Source organism: Dioscorea cayenensis, chromosome 16, assembly GCF_009730915.1.
Source record: "Dioscorea cayenensis subsp. rotundata cultivar TDr96_F1 chromosome 16, TDr96_F1_v2_PseudoChromosome.rev07_lg8_w22 25.fasta, whole genome shotgun sequence".
NCBI lineage: Eukaryota > Viridiplantae > Streptophyta > Magnoliopsida > Dioscoreales > Dioscoreaceae > Dioscorea > Dioscorea cayenensis.
The window spans coordinates 1,570,091-1,592,835 of NC_052486.1; the positions used below are offsets into that span (position 1 = coordinate 1,570,091).

The 22,745-nt window shown below is 35.8% G+C and overlaps 1 protein-coding gene and 1 long non-coding RNA gene across 8 annotated transcripts; both read left to right on the plus strand.

Moving 5' to 3' along the window:
* Positions 1-8,124: 8,124 nt before the first annotated feature.
* On the plus strand, positions 8,125-13,521 carry LOC120278824 (putative disease resistance protein RGA3). Of its 6 annotated transcripts, XM_039285561.1 has the most exons (8): positions 8,125-11,401; positions 11,533-11,614; positions 11,838-11,956; positions 12,067-12,217; positions 12,320-12,405; positions 12,905-13,013; positions 13,127-13,235; positions 13,347-13,515. In XM_039285561.1, coding segments are annotated over exons 1-2 (3,123 nt in total). In that variant the 5' UTR covers positions 8,125-8,279; the 3' UTR covers positions 11,534-11,614; positions 11,838-11,956; positions 12,067-12,217; positions 12,320-12,405; positions 12,905-13,013; positions 13,127-13,235; positions 13,347-13,515. The 6 variants fall into 6 exon arrangements, with proteins under 6 accessions (XP_039141495.1, XP_039141496.1, XP_039141493.1 ...); XM_039285562.1 differs by lacking the exon at positions 12,320-12,405 and having other exon boundaries at positions 12,790-13,013; positions 13,476-13,521; XM_039285559.1 differs by lacking the exon at positions 12,320-12,405 and having other exon boundaries at positions 11,763-11,956; positions 12,790-13,013.
* Positions 13,522-14,152: 631 nt separating this feature from the next.
* On the plus strand, positions 14,153-15,547 carry LOC120278826. Of its 2 annotated transcripts, none has more exons than XR_005541778.1 (5): positions 14,153-14,179; positions 14,314-14,395; positions 14,484-14,531; positions 14,619-14,694; positions 15,148-15,547. It is a non-coding gene; the product is annotated as an uncharacterized LOC120278826 (long non-coding RNA). The 2 variants fall into 2 exon arrangements; XR_005541777.1 differs by having other exon boundaries at positions 14,314-14,372.
* The last annotated feature ends 7,198 nt before the right edge of the window (positions 15,548-22,745 follow it).

The window sequence follows — 22,745 nt, forward strand, 5'->3', positions numbered from 1 at the left end:
ACTTATGCTATTAATAAATGGAGAGATGATATATTAAATATCATTTATATATTTTATATGTATAATTTTTTATGTTTAATATTTCATATAATTTTAAAAGTCATATATGTATAAGTATGGTTTATCCACTTTATTCGATATATATATATATATATATATTGGTTTTAATTAATTATAAAATAAATTTAAATTTTAAAAAAATATATTTCAGTACATATTATACCTATACACATAATAAAGGTATTTAAGAAGCTAAACAAAATTTAAAAAAATTAATTAAATAAATGTCAATGTTAGTTTTATTTTTATTCTTTTTTTAGAAAGTGGATAAACCACTAATGCATTTCAAAAAATGGGGAACAAAACACGGAAGGGAAAAAAATCAACATAATAGAAGCAAAAAAACAAAAGAAAGATCACCGAGGGTGAAAAACAAAGGACAAAAAACACACGATAGGACTAGAAAATAGGAAGACAGGTGGAAGGAGGCAGAAGGGGGAAAACTACAACTACGAGCTGGAGGGGACCGAACGAGGTTGTTCAAACTATGGGGTGCCATCTAGGGGTTATATTTGGCTCACTTGTTAAAGCTGTCGGATCCGGAGGGTGGTAATCCTGGGTCTTGCAAATACAAGGTTGCGCTTGATCGTGGGAGAGACTCCCTAGAGTCGCGATCCAGCGAGGATCTAGAACTACATTAAGCCAAGCAATGAACAAGTGATCAATCTTACATATAATAGAATAAACATCCAAAAAAAGGCATATGAAAAAAAGATGCGATTATTTCACTTAGCCCAGATGGCCCAACAGATGGCCCCTAATAAGGAGATTTCCCAGGGAATTAGTGATGTGAGTTCCCCACATCAACCATAAGACAACATCTCAAAGCAGGGTGGTGGGGAATCGGTGCACTAAAAAGTGCTGTGAAATGTGTCCACCTCCTCGCTGAGAAAGGACACTTAATAAATAGATGGTCAGACACTTCCTCAATAGCATTGCACAAGACATAGGTGCTAGTGGAGATACGATTGCATCCCCACCTAGCCAGATTTTCATGTGTGAGGATTTTGTTATTTAGGGCAAGCCAAAAGAAGGTTTTACATTTGACCGGGCAAGGGCCCTTCCAGATGGTCTTACCAAAGGCACATAGAAGTCGACAATCATTAAGAAAGGCATAGAAAGACTTAATAGAGAAGCCTTGTTGCTCTATTTCCAAGTCTTATAGTCTCTTCCTTGTGATAAGACGTTGGCCAACAATAGTTGCAGATGACAGAGTTCAGTAAAACTCTGGTCAAGATCTAAATGTGAAGAAATTCACGACTGAGCTAAGAGGGTCCCTCCATCTAGCGTAAAGGTTAGGCCATTTAACCTTCAGTGTGGAGTGTCGCTCCAATTATCTAACCAGACTGAGGTGTCCCTCCCATCCTTGATAGAGCTTCAATGCTAGATAGGAATGAGGTTCTACAATTTAATAGACCTTTCCAAAACAAAAAAAGGATTTTATCCTAGGCGGAGAATGCAAGAGTGTAATCGCATCTCCGTAGGGTGTGTAATTGAAGGCAATAATTTCTAACCAAATCAATTGTTATAAGCTGAGAATTTCCACCACCATTTTCCCAGAAATACCCGATTAAAATCCGACATATTAAGAATGCCTAGCCACCTTGATCTTTGGACTTGTAAATTTGAGGCTAAGCTACCAACTGGCATTTGGGTTTGGAGAGGTCACATCCGCTCCAAAAGAAGTCGCGGTAGACCCTATCAATGTTTCAGCGTACCCAAGAGGCCAATTCGAACATGGACATCCAGTAAGTGGGAATCAAAGAGAGAACTGAGTTAACCAAAACAATAAGCCCCCAAGTGAGAGATATCGAGAATTCCACGCCGTGAGGCAGTTGCTTATAGAGAGCGTAAATTTGATCCAATCCTTTTTCTGGGGTGATTGCTTGAGAGTGGAACTCCAAGATAGATCATCGGAAGTTGATTTACTAAGCAGTTTAGAATCAAGGCATCTATCTCGGCAGGAGGGAGTCACAGCATTATTGAGTCTCAACTTTCTGGAAGTTAACCACCAACCCAAATAGTCCTTCGAAAAAGGGCAAAATAAGCTTGAGAATTCTTACGTCTTCTAGTCCCCTGGTTGTGAGAAGTAGGAGATCGTCAGCATATTGTAGGTGACACATGTTTTCGTGTGTACCTAATTAAGGGGGACCCCGTAAAGATTCCAGAGGAGAGGGCATGAGAGCACATGGTGCTGAGAGCATCTACTACCAAGACAAAAAAACAAAGGGGACAGTGGGTCAGCTTGGCAGAGGCCACTCTAATAACAAACATAACCAAAAGGAGAGCCTTTTATGATAATATTTGCTTTGGACCTTACGAGAATGGAACAGATCATGCCACTATTATTGGCCAGTGCCGTGCCATCCCAAGAAATAATTGAGCAAGTGAGGCTCACCCCCAAATATGTTATTATTAAACTTCACTGGTCACTCTATGTACATTTATATATACTCTGTCGTCCACGGCGTTCATTTCAAGGAAAGTGGGGGGAAGTGGTCTGACTTCTCCCACTTTTGATATTCATTTGTTCTGAAGTGAATTTTGGACTAAGCCCACTTTAGTATGCTGAAGTGGGGGAGGGGGGAAATGAGTCAATCTATAAAAAAACTAACTTCCTTTCACTTCTAAAGTCTCTTTTTTGAACTCATAAAACTTCATCCAACACCTAAATCATTTGGTTCTATTCTCACTTTCTGACAAATGGAATCATCCTTTCTTTGAAACAGATCACCATCCATTACTAGTATGTGTTAGTGCCAATGCACTATTTTTGGCATGATTTGACACCTAGTCAAGATGGCGTGACGACTTTTGTAACATGGCAAGGTACGGTAACATGGCAAGGAGTTTTGGCTTGGAGACAAATATCTTGAAGAAGCTATTTTTGGTAATGTGTTACAACTTGAAGACAAGATCATATCAAGATCATATTTAGGTGATTTGATTGAAGACTAAATATGGATGAGCTTAATTGAAGAAATACCTATCAATGGTATGATTGAAGACTATTGATGGTATGATTTAAAGATACCTTAATAGGTATGATGGAAGACTATTAAGAGTAAGATTTGAAGACATGCCTATTGTTGGCATGATTGAGATGATTGATTGAAGATCTATTATTGGGAAGATTTGAAGACCAAACTTAGGTGAATTGAAGATCAAGTTTGGAAAATCCTTGAAGGCCAAACTTGGATGAATTGAAGATCAAGTTTGGTAAGTTTCATGAAGACGCACAAGAATGTGCGCCCCTTGCGAGGGGACTGTGTGATGAGGAACTGAGGGGGTAGGCTACTTGCCGGCAGTCGGGATTGGGAGATTTGGCTGCACTGACTCGGACTAAGCATGACCAGGAGGTTGATGGGTCTTGAGGTTGTCCGCAATGTAACCAGAACTCACTCAAGTCAGCAAATCAAGGTTATGTTGCAATTCATTTTATAAGAAGAGTTGTAACAACTAATTTTTGGAAGGTTTTTAAATTAGTAGCCACGGAGATTCTAAAAGAGGTATGTGCTATAATTGTGACTTTGAGGCGTCTATATAAGTTACCTTGCTTTGAGATTGTGTGTGTCACTTACTGAGGAGAGTGTGTGAACATTAGACAATCTAGAGAGGGTAGTGATCTTTATTGTTGAGAGAGTGAGTAACAAGTGTTTATACTAATCTATTTTCACCTCTTTTAGTGGATTGTTTATCTCCGGGCTTGGCCCCCCCAGACGTAAGCGAGTGGATGCTGAACTGGGTTATCAATCTTGTGTGCCTCCTTCTTGTTTGGTTTGTGTGAGCTTTCATGAGTGTTTTAGTGTTTTTTTCAAAACCGCAAAACCACATCGGGCGAACTAATCAAGATGGATTCGGCTTTTCCGAATTATTTATTTAGCTGTTTTATTACCACAAATTGGCCTCGTATCTTTAGAATGAATTGATATAAAATTTCAATTTGTTATTGAACAGAGTATATTGGTGGATTTATATGATGTGCAACTATATATTTATATGCAAGGAATGGTGCAATCAATTGGCCTACTCCTCAATTACAATTCAATCTAATGAAAAGGATTCATTAGGATAATTTATATGTCTAATTGGTGGCTTAATTATGCAGATAAAAAGAGAGATGGCTAAATTACTTTTCAAGAAGTTAACTGAGATGTGGACATGTTTAATGATTGGTTTATATATATAAATATATATATTATATGACTCATTACATCTCTATTATATGCTAGTTTCCCATATCTTTAGAACTGTGGTATGTAATGCCTTTTGCCGAGAACTCTAGTGCTTTGTTGCAGACCTAACTCTAGTGGGCATATATACAAGAGCATGAAAAGTCCCATGACAGATGAATTTCACTTACGGTTGGATCATCGTGCCCGCACTAATCGCATCAGATGCTTTTCATGTCCATACCGATTGTTCCATCAGCAAAAACCATGCTTGGGGTGTTTGTGTGCATGTGTGTGTGTCATCAAAAATTTAATCAATCTTGCATGCATTCAATCTATTTTGATTTATTTATTTATATATTTTTATGATTTGGGATTAAGCTCAAGACTTGTGTAGTTCTATTTTTATTTAGCATGTATTAGTTTTCACAGAGCAATGGTGGATACACATAATTTTTGTGGCGTATATGTGATACTTTTTTTATGATTGTTTAGAAGTACAAATTACTTGGTTTCAACTTGCAACTTGAGAAGATGGTTATTATGGAAGAGCTATCTCTCTTTGCATATTTTTTAATAATTAATTTGTAGGATTTTTTGTTTTCTGAAGGAATTAATATAGGTATAATGCTTGAATTGTTCCCTCCTCGCTAGGTCACTTTTGTCTTTTTAGTCTCTACTCGTAAATTCTCTCAATTAGTCCCTTTACTTTTTAAAAATGAGACCACTTAGTTTTTATGCTTAAAAATGATCTAACTAGTCCCCTGATTAGAAGGGCTAGTTGGGTCATTTTCAAGCGTAAAAAAATATTAAGTGGGCTCAATTCAGCAAGAGAGAGGGATTAGTCGAGCATTTCGAGTAGAGACACTAAAAGGGCCCGTTTGGTACTTTGCATGGAAACACTTTCTCTGCAAAGTATTTCTTTGCATTTATTTTTCCCCGCATTTACTTTCCCTCGGAAAGTAGCAATACGTGTTTGGTATGAACCTTGAAAAATTGCAATTGAAAATACATGCAAAATGAATTCCTTTGTTTGTTATGAATAACCTTTCCATGCAAAGTTATGTTTATTCTCAATTTTACCCTTCAATGAATATCAATTATTTTTAATTTTTAACTATGTTTTAATTTTTCACATTAATCAATGGTTTATATATAAATAAATTAAGAAAAATTGCTTATATACCCGGCAAAAGTAGATATTTAATTCTTGCTTTTCTATTATGAGAAATCTGATTACCCGAACTTTATCCAAGGGCACGCTTCCTATATAAATTTTGGCAATTTTTTTTGTTGATAGATCTCATCTAAAGAAAAGGTATTGCGCATGTTTCTTTCAATGAGTTTTCAATAAAAATCCATTATCAATGAAAAAATATCAAAGGCAATAAAAAAATATTCTTAAAAAAAATTACAAAAAATTATATGACTTACCGAGATTAGCTTGCGCTATGGTTTTGAAAAGGAAGACGGTGGAGAAGTTCTTTTCTAAAGTTAGGGTTTTTAAAAAGAAGACAGGATAAAAGAGAAGAATTTAACGTTAGAAAAGGGTGAAATTAGAATTTTACATGTTTCCTACTTTCCCACCCATGATGTAATCCGTTTCACACCCCTCCCCCTGTGAATCCTTTTCATTGGTCAAAGGGAAAGTAATTACAATTTGACCATTACTTTACATGGTCTTTTTTTCAACCAAACATATGAAAGCTTTTCACAACCTCAACTTTCCAGGGAAAGTTGTTACTTTCCCTCATACCAAACGGCTCCAAAGGGCAGAGTGACCTAAGTAGATGGACCATTTAGGATATTCTATCATTAATATAATGTCAAAAATAGAGTGTAGCATGGTACAGGAGGGGCTATCTCTATATGTATACTAATCAAGTCTCGGATGAAGCTTTGGGAGTGCTATGATCTTTTTTTTCACATTGATTCAATAAAATAAAAAAAAAAAGGAACAAAAGTGAAATGTGTTGTGTTCTTTTGTACAGTAATGTCTGAGCTATATCTGTGTTTTGTCCAAGATAATGACTGTACACTTCATTTACACCAAATATAAATATATATATATATATGATAGTTCCTATTTTAAATGATTAGTATGTTTTTAGGTGGCACACAAATATAGGAGGGCAAAATCTTGAATTATGATTAGAGAACCGAAGGAATGAGATGCGGACATGTATGACTTTATATAGGTGACTCACTGCATCTTTAATCATTCAAGTATGTAGTCTGTTTGAATTATTTATTTAATCTATTGTCTAATTTGGATTTAAGCTCATCAGGTTTAGAATTGTGTTATATGTATGTGTTTGCTGTACAATTGGTTTTCGTAGGAGCCAACGAAGGTTGATGAACATATTTGTGTTTCAAATATGTAACTTTGTTATCAAGAAATGGTTTTCTCCTTCCTGATTTCTTCAATTTACAGTGTGAGTTGAGCTTGAAACTTGAAGATGCCCTTGTACTTGTTACAACTTAGTTAATTTACACTATGAGTTTTGAGATTGATAGAATAGCATGTCAGTTTTTAATCAGTTGATTTCCTTCATTACTTGTTTTTCTGAACAATAAGGTGTGACAATTTCTTATGAATTAATAACATATATATTGATGTGTCTGTTATCTTTATTCACATATATATATATTTTACTGCTCAGAGGAAGCCCTGGTTTTTCTCTTTGAAACTGATGGAACAAAACCTACATATATACTGTTTTTATTCATGTGTCTGCTGATCGAAATATTACCTTTTAATAATGTAATGCCTATCTGATAATAAACAACAGGATCAACTGGTGGGTATGATATATGTGCAACTATGTAAGTGATGGCGCATTTCCTTGGCTACAAATAAAATCTGTGACAATGAATCCTATGCTCAAGCAAATTATCAAGACGAAGACCAAACATCGATTCTATCTAATCATCAAAGGAGTATACTCAGAAGGACTGAGATGTTACAACATTAATGAAACTTGCAAGCATATTGAATTTGAATTTAACCCAGGATTGAAACTGCAGTTATGATCTTTGCTCTTTGGTGTGGAATTTGTGAGATCGAGTTAATGGAACTTTTATCTTGTTATGTTTGCTATTAATAACTTTGCATAGTCAAACACCTCACAAAACTTTACATGCGAATATCTCTTTCTTTAAAATATGAAAGAAATAGTTGCCCATCCAATTGCCAAGCTTGCCTATCTCGGCCGGCACGTACTGATAATTGGAGCTTAAAATTTTCTTTTGTTAACAATTAGGTTTGTTAACTTAATTATCTGATTAGTATGTCCTTAATGTAATATAATATGATATAAATGTTTAAATATACACAAGTTGAATGATTTGTTAATTACATTCAAGGTATACAAGAGCTATCAGACAACTCATATCATCATGTTTAGTTGACAAAATACATCTTAAACCATGTAATTAATTACTATGATTTAATTATTGTAATATTAAATGGTACCATGCTCAATGATTTACAAGTTGGATATAATATGATACATAAAAGTTTAAAAGATACAATAGTTGAATGATTTGTTAATTATTTTCAAGGTGTACAAGAGCTATCAGACAGCTCATATCATCATGCATGTTTTGTTAACAAAATATATCTTAAACCGTGTAATTAATTGGTATGATTTAATTATTGTAGTATAATATGATGCAGTGCTCAATGATTTACAAGTTGGATGATTTGTTTATCTCGTTTTTAACACTATCCCAGAAGGGACTTCCTGTTCATTTGACTATGCTACCAACTTTGTGGGCAAAACATGATGTTTATTTAATAATAATAATAATATATATATATATATATATATTAAGATGCAATTTAATTTCCAGGCAATGGGAGTTGCACAATTTTTTTTATTTCTTTGGAGGTGTGCAAGTGGTAGTATTATAATCATGGCTGGATCTCCTTTACATATATAACCATATATGTTGGGTTTCAGTGACAATTGGTTCATTATCTTCTGAGTAATTAACTTGTGAGTGATCATCGGAGAGCTGTTCTTTCGCAAGAAGAAGAAGATCATGGCCATGATAGTGGATGCATTTGCTGGGAAGTTGGTGGAGAGGCTCACAAATGTCATTGAAGAGAAGGCCATCATGGTGTTAGGCGTCAAGGATGACCTCCAAACACTCCGGCGGAGGATGGAGAGGATTGCACGTGTGCTCAAGGATGCCGAAAAGAGGAGGATCCAAGAAGAGACTATCAAAGGATGGGTCGATGAGCTGAAAGATTTGATGTATGATGCTGATGACATCATTGATCTTTGCATGATACAGGGTACTGGGCTTTTGCAAGATGTTGATCATCATTCTCAGCTGGCTGAGTCAAGTGCTACTGCCTCAACAAGGGTACGCTGTAACTTTCCCCTGTTCTCTTGTGTGCGTAGTGTACCATTTCGCTATGAGATTGCTGATAAAATTAAAACTCTGAATGATACATTAAATGAGATATCTGAGGACAAGAATAAGTTTAATTTCAGTACTTCTTCTATATCAAATGATGCTTATGTCACGAATGAAGCTCCTTATCTCGAGAGTTCCTTCTTACCGGAATCTGACATTGTGGGTTGGGATATTATAGATGCCACTAAGAGTCTTGTTGATTTATTGGTCTATCAACATGAACAGAAATGCCGCCTTTTTGCCATTGTTGGCATGGGTGGCATAGGCAAAACCACACACGCACAATTGATATATAATGACTCCAAGATAAATGATGATTTTGTGTTGCAATCATGGATTTGCGTTTCAAAATTCTACACATCAAGGGCCAACTTGCTGAAGGAACTCATAAGAAATGTTGGAGGTACTTGTGGAGAGTCAACAACAATTGCAGAATTACAAAAAATTCTTTGTGATGTCTTGCATAGGAAGAGCTTATTTTTGGTTTTGGATGATGTTTGGGATGCAGATGTATGGATTAATTTAATGAAAAATCCGATAGAAAGAGCAACAACAAAATGCAGAGTCTTGGTCACCACTAGAGATAGAAATATTGCTATAAAAATGGGGGCAATTCATATCCACAATGTCAACAAACTGCCTTTGAATTTTGGTTGGGAATTGCTATCCAAGAAGGTTTTTACAAATAATAATGAGAGAGATATTCTCCGAATGAAGGACATTGGGATGCAGATTGTCGAGAAATGTGATGGTCTTCCTGTTGCACTAAAGGCCATTGCAGGTGTTCTCATAACAAAAGATCAAAATAAAAGAGCATGGGAGGATGTACTTAACAGCAATGCTTGGACTATTACAGGACTTCCAGAAGAGATCCGAGGAGCATTGTACTTGAGTTATGAATCCTTACCATCGGCTCTTAAACATTGTTTCCTATATTGCTCTTTGTACCCTCTTGATCAAGAACTTTATTATGATGATCTTGTTTGCCAATGGATTGCAGAAGGTTATATACAAGCAAGCGACAATGCATCATTGGAGGATGTTGCAAAAGGATATTACAAGGAATTAATTTGTAGGAGTTTTTTACAACCCGATCCAACGCATGCAACTATATATAAATGCACAATGCATGATTTGCTGCGTGCTTTAGCTCAGTTTTTTGCAGGTGATGAAAGTTTTTCAGGAAATCCACAAGAAGCACAACACACCATATCAATGCAAAAACTACGTCATCTAACAATTACAAGTAATAGAGAAAGTGTGAGCATTCCACATCTTGACCGCCTTAGAACCTTGCAGTTAAGGGAACCTCCAAGTTTGAACACATGTGTCGTTTTAAAACTAAAACATTTGCGTGTTTTAGTTCTTAACGGAGACAAGATTGAGAATATGCCTGACAGTATTGGGGATTTAGTGCACTTGAGGCTTTTGAATTTGGAGCATACATGCATTGATAACCTACCAGATTCTCTGGGAAATCTCATTAACTTGCAATTCTTGTTGCTTGGTAATTGTATGTCTTTGCATATCCTTCCAAATAGCATAACTAAGCTATACAATTTGAGGTGGCTCCGGCTTTATCACTCTCCTTTGAATTATGTGCCAAAGGGAATAGGCAAGTTGGAACACCTTCATCATGTGCAAGGATTGATCATCGGAGATAGTGGTGATAATGGAGAAAAGGGATGCAACTTAGAAGACCTACAGATGCTTGAAAAACTTAGTTACCTTTCTGTAAGAAACTTGGAGAAATCAAGCAGCAAAAGTTCTTCCGTATTGTCAAGCAAGACTCACCTCAGAAAACTAAGGCTTCGTTGCACACCTAACACTAATGGGCATATTCAACAGCAAGAGATTGACAAGATTGTGCAAGTCTTTGATGACCTATGCCCCCCACCATGCCTTGAAGATCTTTCGATTCGAGACTTTTTGGGTGGTCGATATCCAAAGTGGATGTCATCCACTTCCATTAACACTGCTCTTCAAGAATTGATTTATTTGCAATTAATTAATTGCTCGAATTGGCCTCGGCTTCCACAACTTGGCCAACTGCCCCAGCTCAAGTATCTGAAGATAGAAGGAGCAACTGCAGTTGTATCAATTGGCCCTGAATTTCTTGGTAATCATAATGGAGAACCTACAGAAAGTTCCTTCCCTAAGCTTGAATATCTATTATTCCACAACTTGATTAATTGGGTGGAATGGTCACTGACCAGTGGAGAAAAAGACAATGAGCCTGAACCTAGCAAACCATTAATGTTCTTCCCCCATCTCAAAAGCATTTCCATTTCTGACTGCCCCATGCTGAAAGCTCTTCCAAGAGGCTTGAATCTAGCTAACATCCAAGAATTGCAGATTATTGGAGCTCACAATCTTTCAAGAATCTCCCACTTCTCTTCCTTAAAGGAACTGGAAGTTGATGATTGCCCAATGCTGGTGTGTGTGGAGAAGCTTGAGTCTCTGCAGAGCTTGAAAGTGATTGATCGTCCAAAAAACAACACCAGTCTCCCTCAATGGCTCATCTCTTTCTTCCAACAACGTGAAGAAAAGCCTCATAACGATCAGTTCATCTTGCATTTGGAGTGCAGTGCCCAAGTATTGCATGACTGTTTGCAAGGTCAGAGGTACTGGTCATTTCTCGAGCAAGTACCACGCTTCACTGCATATGCAAAGCGCCAACACATGTATTTGAAGTACACCAAAGAACCATATTACTATGAAACCAACATCATTGATCACTGGTATGCTAATTATTCATTTTATTACTCATGATGTCAATACTATGCTATATTTAATTGTTTATCAGAATTATAGTAATTTTATGTCTAACTGGTAGTGGCTTATATATATATATATATATATATATATGCAGATGTGGATTAGGAGGATGAAATCCTTTTTTTTTTAATTAATTAGGTCACCACCGAACAATGACATGTTGACATCCTTTTCTGGTATGTATCCAATTTGTTTTGAATTATTTATTTATTTTTCTATTTATGAGAACAAAATGAGCTCATCATTAGCTAGCTAGCTGGTGCTATTAATTTATCTTTAGAATGAATTGTGAGATGTATGTATTTGTTGTATTGATTTGCACAGACAAATTAATATGCGACTTGATCATGACTCAAGTGTATAATAAATTGATGGTTTCCAACATAATTGAAATAACAGACAAGAGTCACACAGAGGTCTGACATGCTTTGGGGGCTTTCTTTCCTTCTTCATGCTTTCCTTAATATTCAGTCACTACTCTGAGAAGCTCTCTAGAGGGGGAGTATTCTTGTTTCTTTGTAAGTAATGTAATTACTAATTCTTATTTTTCATGTTTACCAAATGATAGATAGATATATTTATCAACTAGTAATTAATAACATAAATATTTCCATTTGTTCTTGAACAGAGTATGTTGTTGGATTTAATTATAAGATGTGCAACTATGCATACATGCAAGGAATGGTGCAATTAATCAAACAATCCCTCAGCTATAATTCAATCTGATGAAGAGGATTCTTAGGTGAATGTAATGTCTGATTGGCGGCTTAATTATGCAGGTAAGCTAGTTATTGATATCTTTAGAATTGTGATATGTATGTTTTTGCCGAGAACTGTAGTGAAGTCTCATGACAGTGAATTCCACTTAAGCCCTGCATCAGTGTTTGCAAGGGTGTCCATACTGATTGTTCCTTTGGCCAGTACTCTGCATTGTAGCCTATGCAGATAACAGAAGCATGTATTTTAGGTACACCAACTAAACATTTTTCTATCAAACAAACCTTGGTGAAGATATATCAACTGATATGATGCATCAAACCTCTTTATTCAATTTATTTTTTTCTCTTTCATCTCTATACATTGGAAGTGCCTAACAGTTTACCAAAATTATATATGCCTTATGATTGCATAGCTGCTGCATATGAAGGGGAAAATGAAAGCTTGAATTTGAAGTTGCTGCTGCGTATTTATTTATTTATAATGAAAAGTGGATAAACCACCATATAATGCGTATATGTATGCCTTAGGTATTCAATCTGTTTTGAATTATTTATTTATATATTTTAAGATTAGGAATTAAGCTCATCACTTGTGTAGTTCTATTTTATTTACCTTGTATTAGTTTTCACAGGTTAAATGGTGGATAAACATATTTTTATGGCAAATATGTGACCTTATATATTATGACTCAACTACATGAGAGGCAGTTTGAGAGTACATCTTCTGAGTCAGTTATATACATGCAGATATTTTAAGCGTTGGATGTCCATTAGAACTTCAAAAATACTATGGAGCATGGCTTGTGTGTGCTATTGTGAGGAAGCTCTCTGGAGAGGAAGCATACATTGTTTCTTTGTAAGTAATGTCAGAGGGCTTAATAATTAATTCTGATTTTTTTATTCATATGTTCTGAAAATATATAAATCGGCCGCTATAATAATAAATGTCAGAGGGCTTAATACATGCAGATATTTTAAGCGTTGGATGTCCATTAGAACTTCAAAAATACTATGGAGCATGGCTTGTGTGTGCTATTGTGAGGAAGCTCTCTGGAGAGGAAGCATACAATGTTTCTTTGTAAGTAATGTCAGAGGGCTTAATAATTAATTCTGATTTTTTTATTCATATGTTCTGAAAATATATAAATCGGCCGCTATAATAATAACACTTTTATTTGATATTGAATAGAGTACTGTCGGATAAACAGCCACCAGGAGTGGGAACAGAACCAACAGCCCTTGGCTACAATTCAATAAGATGAAGAGGACTAATTATGATAATTTTATATCTACTTAGCTTGGTGCCTTAATTATGCAGATGAGGACCAGGATGAAGTTAGCTTCAAGCAGTTGAATGAGATGTGTGATGGGAATTAAGCAACAATCTCAATAGATTGTAAACAAATAAACAATCCCCAGACTTGCTAGATGAAGGAGAGCAACCTAACAAGACCAAAATTGCAATCACACAAGACACCAAATTTTACGTGGAAAACCCTTAAATCAAGGGTGAAAAACCACGGGTCAATCTTGACCAATCCAAGCTCCACTATGATCAAATTCAGGGTACAAGAGAGTCTCAAGAATGAGCATAAATAAAAATACAACTTGACCAAAAACAATAGCTAAAACAAGCTATATTGGAAACAAAAGAAATATTCTGTAGCTTCTGTTCTGACCCTCATATCTTGAGCTAGGAGAATCCAAATCACAAACCGTCTGGTGGAAATCAAGCTCTGCAAGTCCCGAACGTGCCCACCAAATTTCAGCTCAATCGGACATTGTTTGACCCTCCAAACACCAGCTTGAATTTGCTGCTCCTGTCAAATCCGAACCCTGCGAAAATCTGCCGTTTTTATCTTTGCGGCGGCTATATCCCCAGATTTTTCACTCTCTTAACCCTAATATGATGGAAAACACTTAATAAAGTGAACCCTAATGGGCTTGGACCATTTGGGCTTTTCTCCACATAGGATGGGAGCCCAATACCCAACAATGTGGACATGTATAATTATGCAACTGGTATATATATAAGACTCATATTGCAACTCTACCTTTATGATTGTAAATTAAGCTCGACATTATATACTTATTATTTATATCTTTTTACTTGTGATATGCGTGTGTTTAATTTGTTTTTGTGGTTAATTTCACAGGAGGAATGGTTGACAAATTATGAGCTTACAAATCACTTGGTTTCAACTTTCAACTTGAGGTGATGGTTTTAAAATTTTATGTGTGAGTAGAGCTTAAACTTTCCTTATTTCTGGAGTTGAATTGAGTTCCTTGTTAATTTGTTTTTTTTTTCTGAACAATTAATGTGCAGGAGTTCTTTGATGATGCTTTGGGTGGGAGTTTGGTGTTTCTCCATAACGTAATGTGACTATGGAAACCTTTGTACTCTTTATATGATAATTTCTAATTTAAATTTGTGTGATATGTAAATCTATTGGTGACACAGCTGCATAGGAGGACCAAAGCTTGAATTACAATTAGAGCATCAAAGGAAGGAGATGTGGACATGCATGACTTAATTGGTATATGTATATATGACTCATTGCATCTTTAATCAATCTTTCATGTGTTCAATCTGTTTTAAATTTTTATTGATCTATTTCATGATTCGGAACCAAGCTCATCACTAGATATAGTTCTATCTTCAGAATTGTGATATGTGTATGTGTTTGCTGTATAAATGACTGACTTTGTTGTCAAGTCATATCCAACATGGGGGATAGTTTTCTTTTTATTGATTTCTTTAATTTACACCATGCGTTTTGGAGATTGATGAAGCAGCATATTAGTGATTTAATAGTTTATTTTCTCCTGTATTTATTTTTCTGAAGAATATTGAGTGACATTTCGTGATGAGTTGATTTTATAGGATTCTTTGTTCTTTTCTTGAAACTTAAAATGTTACAGAGCATACAGTGTATTCTTTTTATTCATGTGTGCTCTGATCAAAGTGTCTATTTGATATTGAACAACAGGATTGATAGGTGGATGTGCAATTCCTCAGCTACATCTTGAAGAACTGACGGATTATAAATCCTAAATATGCTCAAGCATATCATGATCAAGACCAAGACACAGCACTGATTCTAGCTCACAACAGAACTGATGGAAAGAGGTTTGAACTGTAGTGTTGATGTTTACTTGACCTTGATTGCATGTTGAGGCGAATAACATCAGTTTCCCAGTGCATTTGAAGTACATTGCCCAAATGGGTTGTGTTAGGGATGGAGGCATGTATCTGAAGTATAACCATTTTCCTACCAAACAAACCTTGTTTGAAGACATGACTGTTGTGTATTAATTACTCATAGTATCTCTATGTTTGTACCAGATATTGATGGAGCTTTTTACCATCTCCCTGTTTTTATATTTTATTTCAGATTTTTTTTTAAAAAAAAATCTCCCTCTCTGTACGTCCACAAACCCTTCCTCTCTTGCGCTTTTATCTCAAGTGTTCTCCATGCTTTGGTTGTGCAGCTGTTGTGTGTTTGTTGACATGCTTGTGAGAGTCATGACATCATTTATGCTTTGATTTGCATGCTTATTGATGTGAAAGTTTGTTTGTATCTATGGGTTAGTTTGCTCCTTCGGTGTTACCATGGATGTGTTTAAGTTGATGAGAAGCATTGATTTGAGCTAAAGGGTACAATGTATGGGGGAATTCAATGGTTTTCTCTGATGAGTTGATGTTAGCTTATGATATTATTATATCTTAGTGTTGACTCTTTTAAATGTTATATCCATTGATTGAGAAGATAGAAATTTAAGCAGAATTTGTTGACCAATAGCTTATAATATTTGGTCTGTTCTTGTGTAAATGTGCATCTTTTGGTTAATTTGTTCCTTTGTTATTAGGACTGTTAATGTGTTTGAGTTGTCACATGTTTTGCCATGATGAATTGGTGTTCTTCGACAAAGCGACGATATTATCATAGGTTACTGTTAGCTCATTAAATGCCATACTCGATGGCCTTATTGACAAGACAGAATTTTTAGCAGAATTCCTTTAACAATAGTTCATTATATTTGATTTTTTTTGGCTTAAATGTGCGTCTTTTGGCTAATTTGTTCCTCAGTTATCTGTTAGGATTAATGTGATTGAGTCAATGAAAAGTTTTTTATTTGAGTTAAAAATGCACAATGTATGTGAATGAAAGGGTTTTAAAATAGATAAACCGAATTAAGAACAGAGAGTACATACCGACTGGCAAGCACAAGTATGAGATGATGACCGAGGGGATCACCTGCTTTTGCTCCATGAGACCCGAGGAACTCAAGACTCCTCATATAGCTAACCGAATTCTTCACCTTCTGTCTTTTCGCATCAAGAACTGCAGACATTCAAAGCAGAAACATGTGAATAATCTTAGTAATAAATGTGCATATAAAAAGATGTACATATAAAACCAAGACACAATTCACCAACCTCTAATATAGAGTCAAAAGGTGGAAGAAAAGTAAACAAGGACTTTTAATGTGAGATAAGAAATTACAAGGAAAGTGTGATGGTTGGCCCGTATGAGATATCTGAAAAAAAAATCCAAGAATGCAATTTGCTAGTTGTAAAAAATATGAAGACACCTGCAGGAGCCAGGTCTGTTATTTTGCGCATATATTCTCTGAAATAATGATTCTAATAAACACAGAAATGCACTTATTTGTCTGTGTTTATTATATTTAGATTCACAGGAAATTCCATGAAACACTTATAGTACTGTCCCCATAAAATCTACTCAGACACAAAGATTGTAAATCTCATTTGCCTAAGTTCGATGATGTACTAAATGATCCAAAATTTGGTAAACAGGCTTTATAGAAGACCAGAATGGCCACAAAGAGCATAAGGAGGGTACTGTTAGATACATGTATATATGTGTATGTATATCCTGAGTATAGACCATGTACACTATACGTACCTGTACACTTCATCACCTATTTATACATGAGCTTGTCCATTGAGATTGATGGTTCAAGCATTTCTCTCTTCCTCTCACTCTCTAACAGGTACCAGACGCTTGATTCTATGCTTGGGAAAGGTGAAGATTTCTTTTTTTATCCGACCGCAAGCACTCCTATGACCATCGGTCCGAAGGAGTCTCTAAGTCTTACATTTGTCTTCCCCAGCGTGATGTGGCCATGCCACCATCACCATCGCGGGAGTTGCAAGCTAGAGTCCTTCGTTCTAGGTACATCATCATCCTTCCAAGTAAGGATATCTGGCGACCAAGGTCGCTTCCTACCCGCCAGTGACTTGCCCTTTCCTATGTCCTTTCGAGGGCTGGTGCTCTTCCTGTTCCTATGCTGGACCAGAATCCACTCATTATCTCCTAGTTCCTTCCCTCTAGATGCAGTCGTATCATTGATTATAGTCGGGTTAGCCTTCACCTTATAGTCACCAGACGAGGAGGAAGTCACTGCCTGAACATATGAGAGATCCTGCCGACGAAGTGCCTTCCTATCAAGGTCCAGCATCCCGGAAGCTTGTCGAGAAATATCACCTCCGCTAGAACCACGATTATCATCCCGGAGGTCCTCAAGAAGCGACATGATACCTTCATATCAAGAGATTTTAAATAATAATAGTAATTAAGTAAATATTCTATATACTATATATAGTCGTTAGTCCAGCCGAACCACTACACTCGCGGGAGAGTACAACGTGTGTCTCTTCGGATTGAGTCAGATCAAACTTTTCCCCATCTCATGATGTGCTGGATTATGCGACCCAACCCGTTAATTTGGGCAAGCGGCTACCTAGGCCCATTTGGCCATCACTTGTAATGCGGTTGATCTTGTACACTAGATAGTGTAGACTGGATTGATGACCTTGTTTGCACCATTAAGAAACTGATATGGTAGAGGGTGTTAGCCCCATGGGTGTTATAAATTAGTGCATGAAGTGATGGATCTAATGGGTATAAACCCTAGTTCAAACTCTGGATCTTTTTCTTTGGAGATTGCTTATGAACAAAGAAAGTGACAGAAGCGTACACGCACTTAAATCCATTGATTACGGCGAAGGTAATTGGAACTTGTGGGTTTTCTCACTGATCACACGTAGAGAAGGGAGATGGGAACCCTAATTCAGAAAACCTAATTCTGAATCTCTAGTTATTGCATGCTCAATCAGGGACCACACCCTATTTATAAGAAATCTTTGTGGGCTAATTACAAGTCTTCCCATTATAGATTTGATAATTTTGCTCCAGAAATTCTACACAACATATAATTATTATGAAATTCCACACATTTAAAATTAGATAATTAGAACCCAATTCAAACTTGAATTAGATCACAACAATTTGGGCCCATTCAAAACTTAAATATAATAAGATATACACAATTACAAACATTAGTTGTGTAGTCTACACAACTTATGCACATAAGTCCTTATATCCCTACATAATGTGTGGTCCACAACCCAACATGAACAAAGTGTAGAGTTGAATTCCTGCATTGAAATACTGTAGTAGCATTATAGAGGTATTGTAATAGTACTGTTTATATAATGTTCTCTGTACGGATGAATTTTTTTGTGGGAGGCGGTGTATCTCTCCTTTCCAAAGTTATATAGAAAAGGGTTTTCAAGTCACTTATGATACACCATAAAAGGTCATTATCATAATTTGTGCATTTCCATACTTACTTGTCCTGGGATAATGCTTGTAGTAATGTGCATTATCATAAAAGGTCATTATCATAATTCGTGCATTATCATAATTTTTTTGCTAATTACCACACCCTATTAAGACCAATAAAACATTGATTGAATCTGTTTTCACCAAACAGGTTAATTGGTGGATGTGAGTTTGATGGGAAAAGTGAGTGGGTGCAGTTAATTGCACAATATATGTTAATGCAGTAGTGTCTGTCATATATGGTGGTAAGTAAAAATAAAAAGAACTTATTGGAGTATTATGTATTTGATACTACATAAGAGAATTAAGATATAATATATTAATTGAGCATAAAATTACTTTTTTAGTCCCTAAACAATTATAATTTTTGGCTTTTTTTTATCCTTCTACTATTTTTTGGGCTTTTAAGTCCCTTAATTTTTTGAAATTTAGAAATGCTAGTCCTCCGTCTGAGCGACGTTTGATTTTTTTTGTTCTTTTTATTAAGTAGTATTTTCTATTTTTATATATTATTAAAAATCACAAAAAATTAATGTTTTTGTTTTGCCAAGATGAGCGGCTACGCCGCTAAAAAAAATAGGAGCGTTCACAAGCCTCGGTGGAGCAAGTATGAGTGAGGCCCGTGTTCACATGAGCATTGGGCCCATCGCACACAACTACTACTCAGACTCTTAGGACCAACACCCTTGATTAGAACTCTCACCACTTGTGATGGGTTCTAATAGGGAATGACAACCAATTATAGATCACTTAATTGTTGGTAAAAAAAATGGTGCACTGTTGATTATATACAATTTTTTACAAGGATTGGGGGCAAAGAGGTTGCGGCGTGAATTTGGATCCATGAAAGTGGATCCGGATCCAATTTTCTTTTAACACATTTTTTAATTATTTTTTGTGAATTTTTAATAATATTTAAAATAAAAAATACCAAGTAATAAAAAAGAATGAAAAATCAACGTCGGTAAGACGAATGACTAGGATTTCCAAATTTTAAAAATAAAGGGATTTAGATGGCCCAAAAAATAATAGACGGATCAAAGGTGTGGGAATTGTACTTGTTTAGCGATTAAAGGGTATTAATTTGATTTAATTACCATACAGGTCCCTGTAATTGTGTACTTTTTGCCTTTTTAGTCCTTGTAATACTTTTAAGTACATTTAAGTACTCATATTTGATCGAGTTGGGACTTTCTAGTCTGTGACATAGATGGCAACTTTGCCGTTTCTTTTGGACCGATAAGACTTTTTTTATTACAAAATTGGGGGACTAAAAAGTCCCAAATCGATCAAATATGAAAACTTAATTGTACCTAACAGAGAATGTGTTTTTTTATTACAAAATAGGAGGACTAAAAAGTCCCAGCTCGATCAAATATGAGGACTTAATTGTACCTAACAACGAATATTTAAAGCCATGCCAGCTCAAAAGAAACGGCGAAGGTAATGGCATCTACGCCTCGGACTAGAAAGTCCCAACTAGATCAATATTAGGACTTAAACGTACTTAAAAATATTACAAGGACTAAAAGAGCAGAAAATACACAATTATAGAGACCTGCATGGCAATTATATCTATTAATTTTAATTACTGTGGTTGTTGTACTTTATAGTTATACAAAAAAAACTACTAAAATATAAGAGATAAAGTCCTAAACGGTTAGGACAAAGTACAAATAGAGATAACATAAAATAGTAGATTGTTACACAAAGCCTAGATTTCTTTTATTGATATAAACTAGAGGTTCTTGATCTATGAACTTATTGTTTACACCTCCTCCATCTATTATTATTTCTCTTTGGTCGGTCACCTAAGATCACCTCTAGTGATTAAATAGCTCTTATTGCTCTATTTTTGTTTTTATTTTTTTCCTTGTTGTGGAGCTTTTGTATATTTCTTTCTTTTTAATAAAAGTTCCATTTATTTTTTTAAAAAAATAATAAAATTAATTTAATAATTCAATACAATATCCAATCTGTTACCAAAACCTGAATTTTGCAAAAGTATATCTACCTACAAAAAAAAAGTTGCAAATGGGTGTGTATTTATATATACACAATATTATGTTATAACTATTAAAAAAATATAAGAAAAAGTCATTTGTTATCTTCTTCCCGACAAATAAAAAAATAAAAAAATTTATATTGTTAGATCATGAAGAAGGGATTAGTGAATTGACACCAAACCAAAATACTAGATCCCGTGCATGTGTATGACTAACCGCCCCAATGAGTCTTCTCAAAAGCTATATGGTCTTTGGGCAGCTATTTGTATGTTACCAGCTAATAAGTGTTAGATGTGTGTATGTATATTATATATATGTATATATATACATGGGTATACTCAGATATTTGGCTTCTATATGAAGTCCCCATGATCACACTTGTTGGGTAATAGATGAGCATTGATCCATATCTTTTCTTCTCTTCTTTCATTCTTCTCTCTTCTAACATGGTATCGGACTCAGGTACCTTCCTCCGCCACCTCTCCGGCCATCTCTCCGCCATCTCTCCGGCCATCTCTACACTTCACTAGTCCCTGCCTTCTTCCCCTTCTCTTATTCCTCCTTTCATCTCCTTATTCATACTTTCTTTCAAAAATCCTTCCATGACAACCCCTAACCCAGCCGCAAGACAACTGCACAGACCAAAGACCGAGTCAAGCCCTCACGCCGGCCACGCCCGCCCGCCCACGCCCGACACCAACTCCCATCTCCCGGTCACATCCGAGCTCGGCCAACACTGCGACCAGCAGCCCTACACCATGACCGTTATAACCGTGGGTTTACTATAGATTGCTTTAGCCATTGCTTATAGATTTTCGAGCTCAAGATCAGTAGCGACCGATCCCTCGCCCGGGCTCAGAGCGCATCGATTCTCAGAGCGATCTGCTCCTCGTAGAAGCTCGGGTTTGATAGCAGACCCGCCATCGTAGCAACCTGTTCCTGTAGCAGCACGATTTTCCCTAAAACCTATCTTCTTCTTTTCTTCTCCTTCTTCTTCCCTACTTGGCCGAACCCTTCCCTCTTCCTAAATTCTATTCTTGTCCTCTTCCTTCCTTCCTCACTCTTGAACTTGGTAAGCTTGGATTTATAGTTTCATACCGTATTTATTCTTGTATTTTCCTTGTTTTAGTTTTTTTTAAAACCTAGATTTTCTCCATGGATTTGCATGTTTGTAGGCTTAAATTGAAGCCATTGATTTGTTGTTCATGTTTGAGGATGCTTGTGGTGAAATTTCTTGAATTGGTATTGTAAATTTGGAGAAAATCTTAGTTTTAAGGTCGGTTTTTCATCGTAGCAATTCCGAGGTTACCGTAGCACCGCAATCTTTTAGTTGTTTCTTTTATTTCTTTGGATTAGATTGAAGCTAAAACCCCTAGAAACTCATTGGGAACCTTTTAAACCTAGTTTTGAGCCAACCCTAGGATCGAATTAGGGGTTGTTTGTTAGAAACTTGGGGTTTTTCTTGTTTGTTTCGCTTTTTGCTAATTTTTTGTTGTGATTTGTCATGCTTTGGCAAGGAGAAGAAGTCTTGGATGGAGGCAAAGGCTTAGCTGAGGAGTAGCTTCATGAGGAAGACAAATTTTCTTTTCTCGTGAGTGGAATTATTTAGCATAGCTTTATTAGAAGAATGCCAATAGCTATATATTTATATATATATATATATATATATATATATATGCATATCATGTTTTAAGTAAGTTTTATTGATTTATACTTGTTTGGTATTTTGAGTGAATGATAGTTATTACTGAGAAAAATCTTGGATGTCTCGTTTGGCATTTGAATTGTTATCGTGGGAATTGTGATTAATATACATATTCATGAGTTCGTGAAATCTTTTATTTAGTATAAAACTTGAGAATTGTTGTGGAAACCTTTGTTTCGTGAAATGTTAGGCTTGGAACAAATTTTGAATTGTTGAGAGGAAAA